Genomic DNA, 11,245 nt, shown 5'->3' on the forward strand with positions numbered 1-11,245 from the left:
AGTTGGTCGAAAATGAAGTATTTGGCAACGTCTGCGTTGGGCATCAAGTCGCTGCGCCATGGTGAATAAGACGACGTGGACGTGCAATGACAAAAAGACATGGGCTACCTCCGATCCGGTCGAGACCATAGAGTCGATCGAACTCTTGGCGCTCAACGTCACGACGAACCGCTTTCCGGCAGAGGGCTGCACTGCTGAAGGTGCACCGACGCTGAATGAGAAGTTGTTCGAGAAGGTGAAGAGGCTCAACGTGTACGATGCGTCCACTCATGTCGACACTGCGTCCTACTCACTTCTCTCTCGTGTAGGATCGAGTGGTCCATGCCGGGCTTTGATGGGAGTATGCTGCCGCCGATGCCCAACTTGAACGAGCTGTACGCCGTGCTTCGGACTTTGCACATGGATGCTAGACGCTACGTAGGCACATCAACGCCCTTCAAGTCGACACAAATGTGAGCCTCTGCACGCTTGCCAACCTGACCACCGTCAATCTTGCCCAGCCATCCAACACTGATGTCGTTGTGCATGTCCACGACAAGACTCAAGTACTTGCGGGATTAAAGCTGCAGAATCGAACGTGGACGAAGAAGCTGTGCCCCCTCGAGACAGCGCAAACGCCCAATCTAACCACAGTCGGTCCAGCACCCTCGCCAGTAGTCCCGGAAGGGTCATCGACGCCCCTGTCGGTCGATCCAACAAAACCTCCGCCTGCTCCGGCGTCGTCGTCCAGCAGTGGCACAACCATCGGGCTCGCGGTGGGCTTCTCGGCAATCGCACTCCTTCTCGCGGCCATCATCTTTGTCCGGCGCCGCCGCCGGTCGTCGTCAAAGGACGATGCCAACGCGTACCACGAGTTCCAAGATCGTACGCTCATCGCTGGTGGTAGCCACGAATCGATCGTGATGGACCCGCCCGTCTCGGCCTCGGCGCCGCGCAGCAAGCTCCAAGACCACCCGGTGCTTAAGGCGCACTGGCGCGCCGACCTCATGGACGCCAAGAGGACGGTCATGCGTGGCAGCCACGACATGCTTTGGTGTCGCGACGCGTCCGGCGCCAAGCTCGCGCTCAAGTCGCTCGACCTCACGACGGCCAACTCTGCGGTGCAGACGGCGTTCGTCGCTGGCTTCCAGCGCATCTCGTCGTTGCAGCACAACCACCTTGGCCGCGTCCTTGGTGTATCGGTCGTCAACTACGACGCAGCGCTCGTCCTTGCCACGCCGTACTGTGAAAAGGGCGCGCTGAGCTCTGTCCTCCATGACGTCAAGGTCGAGCTCGACACAGCGGCGTCGCTTGTGATCTGTCGCCACGTCACCCTCGGCCTGCAGTACCTTCACGCCCAGGGCTGCGTCTATGGCCGCGTCTCGACAAGCAAGGTGCTCCTCGACGAGCACTTGAGCGCGTCGCTCAACATTTTCGCGCTTCTGGCGCCGATCCACGCGCGGTCCTATGCCCCGGAAACCTCGTTTGGCGCCTTTGCACTCGCTGCCACCGCGCCCGAGCTCCTCATGTACCAGAGCGGACACTCGCCTGCCAGCGACGTCTACGCCCTCGGCATGCTGCTCGGGGAAGTCTTCATGCGCGTCCGACCGTACGCCGCGCAGCAGCAGACGCTCGGCCTCGTCGGCGCCGACCTCGAGCTTCTGCGTCAAGTCAAGAAGGGCCGCCGGCCGCCGTTCCCGTTCGATGAAAAGGCGCTCACAGCCGCAACGTCGGCTGCCTTTGTGGCGCTTATCAAGGCGTGCTTGCACCTAAACCCGAGCAAGCGCCCGACCATCGACGACGTGGTCGCGCGGCTGCGGCTCTAAGCCTTCGATACACCTAATTGATATACATGTATTAGCCTCGATACTGTAGTACCCAAAGAAGCCTGCTTGCATGCCCTGTCCCTGGAGGACCATGATGCTAGTAGGTCGCTTGGAGCTGTCGCTTGGCCGTGTGTGTCTCTGTCGCTGCGCCATCGCGATCTGCGTGTTTTGGCGCGACTGGAATCAGACGGCGTTGAAGGCGACCTGCACCGTGGGACGACCACTGTGGCTGCGTCGTTATCGAACATCGGGTCCAACACGCAGGCCATCCAATCGTTCGAGGATCGAGGTGGCGTCTGATATCACACACGCCGCCGCAGAGTGGCACGGCGCTGCGTCATGGGCGTGGAGCGGGTGGGCGCCAGCGGGAGAACCCTCGTCCATCGGTTTAGATACCGTCGTCGCGACACGTACGCGGGTGTAATACATCGATCAAGGATCTCGTCGTCGCCGGTATCTTTGGCGTCCTCGCTTCCGTGCGCCCGTGTTGCAGCCGGCGTCGCCTCGCCGGGACCGCTATCGCCGCCCGCCATGCTCGCTGCCACGTAGCGCCGGCCACGCCCCGCATGGTGCTGCACCTGGATGAGCCGCTTGCCCATCCTCGGGCGCCGGCGGCAACGCGCTGCTGGCCGTCATGCGACGGAGATCCCACGGGATGGGACACTTCCTGGCGTCATACGGATACGCTGCCAAATTATCCGGAGGTGAGTGAAACGTTGCCGGAAGCGGATGATTTCTCCATTTCCGCGATCGACCGAGCGCCCGCGATGGCCGTCCGTCTCTGGGCGACGTCCGAGGACCTCGGCGCCATGAACCCGGACCTCGCTTGGTACATGACGATAGAAGGCGGCTTCTTCTACGCGGTGCATGCGTCGGAACCCGGGTACTCCCTGGAGCAGCTCAAGCAGCTCTTGCGGCCCGTCCTGTCCCTGCGCATGTAGGCTCGAGCTGCGACGACGTGCCAAGTCACCCAACATGCATAGGACCTTCCTCGCCACTATCGATGCCATCTCGCCGTTTACGCTACCAACGACGCTCTTCCCGCGTCTCCGTCATGCGTATGTAGCGATGGCGACGACTTGTCCGGACTCATGCCATGTAGCGAGTTTGTCAACGTCTCGAGCGCTGCACTCCTTGCACCGTTTACAAACAATGGCGCGATCAGTAGCATGTACGTGCAGCGACCCTTCTCGAACATGCAACCGATCGTGGTCCAGGCAGATCGCCGACTCGAACTTGCCAGCGCTCGACCTCTCGCGCTATACCAACCTCTCGACCCTGTATGTACACAACTGGGTATCGCCACGCATCTCATGCGACTGCACGTAGCACCCTCATCACCGTTCGATGCGATGCTTCCCCGATCGTATTACCGACGTCCTTGGCGCCGCCCCGTCTCGCCATGTACGTGTTGCCGCATTCGCCCTTTCACCAGCGTCGATTGAACCGCTGGTACAACTAGCAACATGACCTCGTCCAACGCTCACTTCGCCTCCCTTGGCGTCGCACGGGCGTACGCTCTCAACATGTAGCCCTTCTTGCACTCTCTGATGCGACCAAATGTGCTCACGGCGTCATCTGCTGTAGCACCACCGACTCGGTGGACAACTGCCGGGCACTTCAACGCACGTCGTTCGAGCCGAGTACAACCACACCCCGATGCCTTTGTGTCAACACCACCCTCGTGTGTCCCACAACCCCTACGATCCCGACACCCCCGACGATTGCCTTGCCGACAAGTGGAAGCGCGTCGTCGCTGCCATCAACTGCCGTCGCCTCGGCCCTCTCGACGGGCGCGATCGTTGGTGTCGTTCTCGGAGCGCTTGTGTTTCTCTGTCTTCTCATCAGCCTCGCGCTCTACTATCGGCGGCAGCACAAGACGCTCAAGGCGCACGTGTGGGCATCAAACTCGAACCCGTCGTCGCCGAACGAGGCGTACCTCGAGGTCCGGTCGCCGCACCAGCGCGTCATCTCGCTCGTCGCGTCGCTGCCAGACCCGTGTCAAGTCTTTCGCGACGCCTTCCCGGACTTTACACTGCCGCTCGAGAAGGAAAAGACGTCCAAATTGGCCACGAGCCGGTCCATGCGGCTCTGTTATAGCAACGGCGCCAAGCTCGCGCTCTTCCCGATCAAGGTCACCGCGTCCGACAAGGCTGCCTTTATCCAGCGCGTGCAAATGCTCCGAGATCTCCCACCCCACCGCCACCTCGTGGCGCTTCTCGGTGTCTCGGTCATCAACTTCCGCACCGAGTTTGCGGTCGCCGTCCAGTTTGCCGATCGCGGCAGTTTAGCGCATGCGCTGCACCATGGACCGCCCGTGCCCGCACCACTCGAAATGGCCCATGGCATTGCATCCGGTCTCGCCGCGCTGCATGCGCAGACCGTGTGCTTTGACGGGCTCACGCCCCATCGCGTGCTCGTGGACAAGGCGTTCACATGCCTCCTGGATACACTCCACCTGCTCCGCACGCCGCACCACCACCACAATGCCCTTGTGTCATTTGGATCGGACAACATGGCCTACATGGCCCCCGAGGTGCTGCGGGGCGAGCCTACGACAGTCGCGGCCGATGTCTATGCGCTGGGCATGCTCCTCGGCGAAATTTGGACGCGGACACGACCGTACACCGCGCTCCTGACCGGCCACGGCTTTGTGCACTGCGATATGGTGCTGCTCGCCGCTGCCCGCGACCATGTGCGTGTGCCTCCGTTCGACATGGTCTCGCACGCCGGCGTTGCTGCGGTCGTTGCCATGTGCACGGTCGACGACGTCACCGCGCGGCCGACTGCCGAGGGCGTCGCCGATGTGCTAGTCGACCTCGTCCGTGCGTCCGAAGCGTCGTCGTCGCGTCTGTCATCGTCGCCGCATCAACTATAGTCTGCTACTCTTAATCGTATCGTCGTCTCCCGTGCGTCGCCTCGTGTCCCGCTCTCGCAGCGACAGGAGCCCTCGCTGGCGTCGTAGTCGAGCACGCCGCAGGCCTTGACGCAACCTCGCATGTCTACGATGGACACCCTGCGCCATGTTGCGTCCATGGCAGCCGTATGGTGAGTGTCGCCATGTGGCCATGCTGCTGTCGTCGGTCACCATGGCGTCGATGAGCGCCCTTGGTCGGACGACGTCGGTCGTTCTGTAGAGTTACTGCCTTGACGCATGGCGGGTCGAGCTTGCGCGCCGTGCGTTCGCGTCCAACGATGCGGTCGCTTGACGGCAAATGCACTGCGAACACCCAACGCGCCGACGTTTCTTTGGCGCGGCGCTGGCACCTGCGTCGCACGGGGTTACTGGCTCTTCTCTGTACAGTACGGGACCTTGTGCAAAATAAAAAGCCGACCGGCGCACCCAACACGCCGACAGTGTCCCATCCCGATCCGCTTGCCGTCAGAAGCGAATCGATCGGACGATGGCGGCAACTCCTCTTGGCCGATTGGGTAGCAGTAGTACGGCGGCGCAGACACGCAGCGCGTGCCCGCGCGACCGGTGGCTCCCCGACAGTGCGCGCTCCCACTGCAGCTGCTGCGGCAAGGCCTTTGCGCTCCTGCGACGGCGCCACCACTGCCGCGTCTGCGGCGACATTGTGTGCGGCAAGTGCACGACCCGCGTCCTGTTGCGGGACTGCGCCATGCGCGCAGGCAAGTCGTGCGTCGCCTGCGCAATCGTGACCGACACGAACGACATGCTCGACTTGGCCGCCGGCATGGAGAAGCGCCCGACGTGCCCGATGTTTGTCGACCTCTTGCCGTCGAGAAAGTGGAAGGACGTGCACAAGGAAGTCGCCCACCGCGCGTGCTCGATCTGCCTCGACGACTACCGCGGCCTCGACAGCGTGACCTCGCTGCCCTGCCACCACGCGTTCCACACCAAGTGCATCACGCCGTGGCTGGCTACCAACGACGAGTGTCCAATGTGCAGGTACACGCTGCCGCGCGACGTGTGCTTTACGCGCTCGGACGCGCTCTTTGTCGCGTCCGAGTAGCCTTTATAGTATACTAGTTGTTAGTGTTTCCTTCATCTGAGTCACGGGCTGGACGAGCGAGAGCCAAGCGAGAAGCGTCGCCAGAGGCGAGGAGGCTGTCGGTCGAGTCGCGAGGAGGAGCTTGAGGCAGCTCGCCGTCTCGCACGGATGCAGCATGTAGCACGGTGTGCTAAGCACCGGATGCTCGTCTTGGCTGATGAAATGGTCCACGTTGATGATCGACGTGCACCGATTTGCGGCCGCATGCACCTGCGCGCGCACGGTCGACGTCGGAACGGGCCGCCCATCTGCATCAACCACATCGCAACATGGGATGGATGCGCAGGCGCGTTGGCGTACCTGGCGTCGTCGCGCGTAGGTAGAGCGTCGGCGCTGCGTACGTGAGGCTGTACACGACGTGGTAGTCGACCAGGACTTTGTCGGTCGGTTGTGGCGCAAGGGCGACGTCGTCGTCGTCATCACTGGCGCTATCGTGTACATCCACAGCATGCACAGGCGCTACGCAGTGGCGAACGTTGTTGGCCGAGACGAGGAAGCCCCAGCCTGGCAAGATACGCTACACGGCCATGAGCGTCATCGAGAAGCGTGTGACGTACGTGCAGCGCATGGCCTGCCGGAGCGTTCTCCCATCGCCAATTCGAGCTGCTATGAAGGTCATGGTCGTCGGCGTGGAGGCGCTGCTGGAGGCTAACGAGAGCGTCGGCGCCGGCGCGGAACTCGGCCCATGTCATTGCCATGCGGATACGCAGTCAAATCTAGGGAACTGAAAATCATGCAAGTCCATACAAATATTAAGATGGATTAAAATGTGTAAAATAATACCAGATCGGCTTGAAGACGATGGCAGCTCCGATCGCAGCCGAGGGCGACGGTCGCCCGGCGCTGAGCGTCTTCCATACGCGCCGGCTCCTGCAGGTGATCGAGCTGCCGCTCGACAACTCGGACGAGACCAACGTCATCAGTGGCTTTGCGTCGCGCTGTGCGGAGAAGAAGCAGTTCCAGGCCTTCTACTGCGCGGACAAGACGCTCCTTCTCCGGTCGCTCGAGGAAGATCTGCACCCGCGCTTTTGGCGCGTGCCATGGAACCTCGCGCTCGACCGCATCGCGCAAGCCTCGCCCTTCTTCTCGACGGCAGCGCCGACGCTGCTCCAGGGCCCGCCGAGCTCGTCGTCGTCCTTTGGCATAAGCCTCCCCAACCCGCTCTCGTTTGGCGACGAGATGCCCTTTGCGTCGACCTCGTCGCTGCCGCCCCACTCGGCGTCGTCGACGCAGTCGGCCGCGAGCTACGCGACAAATGGGCAGCAGGTCGTCGCGCTCGAGTTCTCGCCCGAAGGCGACTGGCTCGTGGTCGTAGTCGCGTGGGGGCACAAGATGTTCCTCCTCCTCCTTCCCGTCGCCGCGCTCGTCGCCCGCGAGCGCAAGCTCACGCTCCAGGTATGCATTTGTCGCTATCCATCGCACCCTCAACCTGCACGCCGACCAGATGCATCTCAAGGACGTGGCACCCGGCGATCTCATGAGCGTTGCGCCGAGCCCCATGGCGACGCAGGTAGATATCCACCTCGAATGCATCTGCTGCATATGCTCCTTAGATGATGTCGTACCTCCGTGCGCACGGGCACAACGGCGCCAAGTACAAGTCGACGGTCGCGGGCGACGCCGAGGACTTGAGCACTCTGGAGTTTTCGACGGGCATGACGACGCCGACGTGCGTCGTGTGGTGGCGGTCGTTCAACGGCAACAACTACGTGCTTGTCGGGTCGAGCAGCGACCTCATCTCGATCGTCCACGTGGCGACCAACCAAGAGACGTGTCGCTGCGAGCTCTCGGGTCAGCCGATCTTTTTTTGTATCAACGTATCAACTCTCAATCTCTCCATAGGCAAAATCCTCTCGATGGACCTGGTCCACGACGAGGAAAATGCGACGACGCTTCTCGTCGCCACGCGCAAGCACAAAAGCGTGCAGTACTACAAGGTGCTCCTCGAGCGCCGGGCGAGTGACGGCGCTGTGTGGACGTTCCCCGAACACTTTTTGGACGACAAGTCCTTCCGCCCGCAGCGCCTCAAGCAGTACCAAGACGCGTCCTTGCTTGTGGTCAAGGACCTCTTTGCGCGCTCGTCGGGGCTCGTGGCCTTGGACGCCAAGGCGCAGACGATCACGACGTTCGCCGACTTGACCTGGCGCCACGAAGCCAACTATGCGCTGCCGACACTCAACATGTCGGACCCGCGTCTCGTGTACTGCTCGTCGCAACTGCTGCTCCTTCAGGGTAATACGCACGATGCCCAAGCGCTCGCTGTATGGATCTCCCGCCCGTCGCGCGACGAAGGTACGCGATTCGAGTCTGCCGTATCTGTGTGGACAACTTGTCGTCTGACCAAGCGTGATGTAGGAAGTAGCTCGGTGCAGGCTGCGCGGGTCGTGCACACGCTCAAACTGCGCCAAGACGAGTGCGTGCGGCGGGTCGTGCCTGGGAAAAGCCTTGGTGGCGACGAACTGCTCTTTTTTGTGCATACCGACCACCAAGTATACCCGTTCCTTTTGCAATAGTTGAATACTACTACTACTGTGTAGGTCTACGAGTGCCGGCCAAAATGGTCCCGTCTCTCGCTCTTTGAAGCGCTGCTTGAGCGCTCGATCCACGTCCAGGATGCCGTGTACATTGGCTACTCGATGGGCATCGACATGGCGTCGCTCTGGTCTGGCGACGCGGCGACACTATATCGAGTTCTGACAGCACTTGCCGTCTAGTGAGGTGGTCGCCGACACGATCTGCGCCCGCGAGCCAAGCAAGGCGATCTCGCGCAACAGCTGCGAGTGGATCATGCGCCTCTACGCCTACTCGCGCGTCTTGCCGTCGAAAGCGGTCGAGAAGCTCGTGCTCCACGGCGGTCTAGTCAACGCGATCGAGTACACCCGCGACGTTCTTCTGCGACCGGTTTCCTCTGCTTCTATACCTCGATACACGTTCCTGTCCTCATCGTCACGTAGGGCGATGCAACGTCGCATGTCGAGCGCCGAGTTCTCAGCAACGTGCTCGTGCATTCTGCCCTCCGACTCCTCGCGGAGCAAGTAGGGCGTTCTCTCTGCTTTCGATTGGTCTTCTGATGGGTGCACCTAGTTGCCAACGTCGACAAGCAGTGTGACGTGGCCTTGGCTGCTCGATTTTCTCGAATCCAACGCCGACTTTGAGACGGACGTGGCGCTGGCGGCGTGCGCCACTCACGACGCCGTCGACGCAGTGCTGCACGTCGCGATTGCACGCCACGCGATTCTCGCGGGGCTTCTCGCGCTCCAGTCGGCCGGCTTGGAGCTTTCGGGCGAGCACGTACGAGGATATGGTATGCATGATGCGTCTTATCGACTCGCCGTACTGTAGGTGTCCATGCTCTTGGAGAAGGGCCAGGCCGCTGCGCTCGTGCACGGCGCCGTGCGTGGTGTGCTTCGCCGGCTCCCGCTGCGGACGCAGATCCACGTCATGTGCCAAGCGCCGAGCAGCTTGGTGGCGCAGCGCGACTGGCTCCTTCGGACGCTTCCGACCCTCGACGAGGCAAGCGTCGTGGCGATCGCGACGGTGCTGGACCCGCGCACGGTCGCGACCAAAGCCGCCCCGACGCCCTTGGTCGATATGACGGCATACAATGAGTGGGTCAGTGACGTGGCGTCGTCCGAGCGCATGTTGGCTTCGAAAGAAGAGAAAATCGAGCTCTTTTTGACAGTGCTCCTGCGCTTGAACGCCGACGAGCTCAACGACAAGTCACCGCGCTTGCCCACGGACGCATTCTCGCAGGTCGGATTGGAGCGGTTGCTGCGGGCGTGGGCGACGCAGTACCGCCCGCCGTACCTCGTGCTGCGCTGCGTCGACTATGCAAACTGGGCTGCGGCCGCCGTCTTGTACGAAGCCCACGGCGAGTGGGTGGATGCGATCGAGTGCAAGCTCCAGCAGCACGACCTCCAGCAGTAGGAACATTCATATTGTGAGTTGCGTGGTCTTAGCCCATAAGTAGGAAGACGACGCTAACACCCTCGAGCGCCGACGAGCTCACGCATCTGTTGATGTCGCTGGTGGTGCCGGTGCCAACGCCCGAGCTGCCGTTGCCCACGAAACTCTCGCTGCTCTCGCGCATCCTCGTGCAGTGGTTTGCCTCGGGGCACACTACGTCAGAGCTGGAAGCGTTCCTGCAGCACCCCGACCACGACGGTAGCCTTCTCCTTCTTGGAAGGGGAGTAAGAACAGAGTGCTTGGCATAGGACACGTCGGGGGGCTCGTAGCGCGGATCCTCTTCTCGTCGGACGTGGCGTCGGACTTTGCCGAGCGGGACGTGCAGTGGGTCACCGAGTGCCAAAAGCTACCGTTCACGGGCGCATATGTGTTTCACTTATGCGCGCAGCAGCTGCCCGCGTATGACGTGGCGTCGCTCGCATCGACGACCGACATGCTATTGGCCAACATTGAACGCAACAGCGACGAGATCCCGCTCTTGCAGCTGAGTCGTCAAGCGACGTTAGGTCTTGACGACCCAATCGAGACGCACGCCAAAGTCTTTACGTGCGGCCACGCGTACCCCAAGCGCGTCTACGACGACGACGTCCTCCTCGTGTTTGAGAAGCGCATGGCGAGCTTGCCGGCGCTCCGACACACGACGCGCGTGCTCCTGGACGAGTACCGCCAGCCCGGGATCGTTGAAGCGCCGTGTCCTGTCTGCGCCTTTGCCCGCATGCAGGCGCTGGTGGCGCAGCAGCAGACGACCGCAGCGATCACGCGCGAACCGCCCCGCGTCCGGATCGCGACCGTGGATCAGTGGACGTGGAAGTAAGCCAAGACAACGACGATGCCTGAACGAGTCAGCAGCAGCGTCCTCATGGGCGCTGGAACGAAGGAGGCTTGTTGTGTCTTGTGTGGTGTACCAGCCGAGGCGAGGATCGCCTAATAGGAGCGAGCATGCACCAACGGACGCGACGACGCCAGACGAGTCGACGCATTGCACAGCAGAGGATAGGTCAAGGCAACTGCCATACATCCCGCATTAGTTGACATATGTTGGGCATGTAGGCGGTACCGAGAGCTGCGTTGGGGTCGTCATGTTGCTGCGCAGGCGTTGGAGCTCCGACCAAAGGATTGGCGTCGTCCCATGGAGCTGTAGAAATGTCATTGCGAAGCCACGTTTGTGCAGAAGCAGAGTACAATTGTGTATCGTCTCGGTAAGCGTCATCCAGATCCAGTGACATTGCTCGTTGGCTGACGCGGACTTGGGCGGTTCGGACACGTGGCGCTCTCCTGGACACCCCTGCTATTCGTCCTTGACGCGGATTGGTGGGATTTTGCCTTGGATCTTTTTCGGCCCAAGCTTCAATTCTCGCTGCAAAAGCGTTGCCATTTATGAACGGTCCGTCGTCGTAGTCGATGTCTAATCGTACATCAGTCGATACTGATGGAGTAAAACAAGAAGGATAAGAGGTC

The 11,245-nt window shown here is 61.5% G+C and overlaps 5 protein-coding genes across 5 annotated transcripts; 4 read left to right on the forward strand and 1 right to left on the reverse strand.

Annotated features, from left to right (window-relative positions):
• The first annotated feature begins 28 nt into the window (after positions 1-28).
• On the forward strand, positions 29-1,881 carry SDRG_11918 (TKL protein kinase). Its single transcript, XM_008617972.1, has 3 exons — positions 29-252; positions 309-374; positions 422-1,881. The coding sequence occupies exons 1-3, from the start codon at positions 59-61 to the stop codon at positions 1,803-1,805; spliced, it is 1,644 nt and encodes a 547-aa protein (XP_008616194.1). The 5' UTR covers positions 29-58; the 3' UTR covers positions 1,806-1,881.
• A 691-nt stretch (positions 1,882-2,572) lies between these two features.
• On the forward strand, positions 2,573-4,683 carry SDRG_11919 (serine/threonine protein kinase; the record flags this gene model as incomplete). Its single annotated transcript, XM_008617973.1, has 7 exons — positions 2,573-2,742; positions 2,789-2,863; positions 2,908-2,976; positions 3,023-3,085; positions 3,135-3,209; positions 3,268-3,333; positions 3,393-4,683. The coding sequence occupies 7 exons, from the start codon at positions 2,573-2,575 to the stop codon at positions 4,681-4,683; spliced, it is 1,809 nt and encodes a 602-aa protein (XP_008616195.1).
• Positions 4,684-5,209: 526 nt separating this feature from the next.
• Positions 5,210-5,782, forward strand: SDRG_11920 (hypothetical protein; the record flags this gene model as incomplete). The annotated part of the gene is made up of 1 exon (XM_008617974.1): positions 5,210-5,782. One exon carries the CDS (start codon positions 5,210-5,212, stop codon positions 5,780-5,782), a length of 573 nt encoding a protein of 190 aa, XP_008616196.1.
• Positions 5,783-5,785: 3 nt separating this feature from the next.
• Positions 5,786-6,519, reverse strand: SDRG_11921 (hypothetical protein; the record flags this gene model as incomplete). Its single annotated transcript, XM_008617975.1, has 3 exons — positions 5,786-6,069; positions 6,122-6,338; positions 6,379-6,519. 3 exons carry the CDS (start codon positions 6,517-6,519, stop codon positions 5,786-5,788), a joined length of 642 nt encoding a protein of 213 aa, XP_008616197.1.
• An 83-nt stretch (positions 6,520-6,602) lies between these two features.
• On the forward strand, positions 6,603-10,977 carry SDRG_11922 (hypothetical protein). Its single transcript, XM_008617976.1, has 13 exons — positions 6,603-7,216; positions 7,266-7,331; positions 7,375-7,612; positions 7,664-8,113; positions 8,177-8,310; positions 8,359-8,483; positions 8,536-8,722; positions 8,776-8,856; positions 8,906-9,112; positions 9,164-9,744; positions 9,792-9,985; positions 10,036-10,784; positions 10,838-10,977. The coding sequence occupies exons 1-12, from the start codon at positions 6,623-6,625 to the stop codon at positions 10,599-10,601; spliced, it is 3,423 nt and encodes a 1,140-aa protein (XP_008616198.1). The 5' UTR covers positions 6,603-6,622; the 3' UTR covers positions 10,602-10,784; positions 10,838-10,977.
• The last annotated feature ends 268 nt before the right edge of the window (positions 10,978-11,245 follow it).

The sequence above is a fragment of the Saprolegnia diclina genome (genome assembly GCF_000281045.1).
Source record: "Saprolegnia diclina VS20 unplaced genomic scaffold supercont1.45, whole genome shotgun sequence".
Taxonomy (NCBI): domain Eukaryota; phylum Oomycota; class Saprolegniomycetes; order Saprolegniales; family Saprolegniaceae; genus Saprolegnia; species Saprolegnia diclina.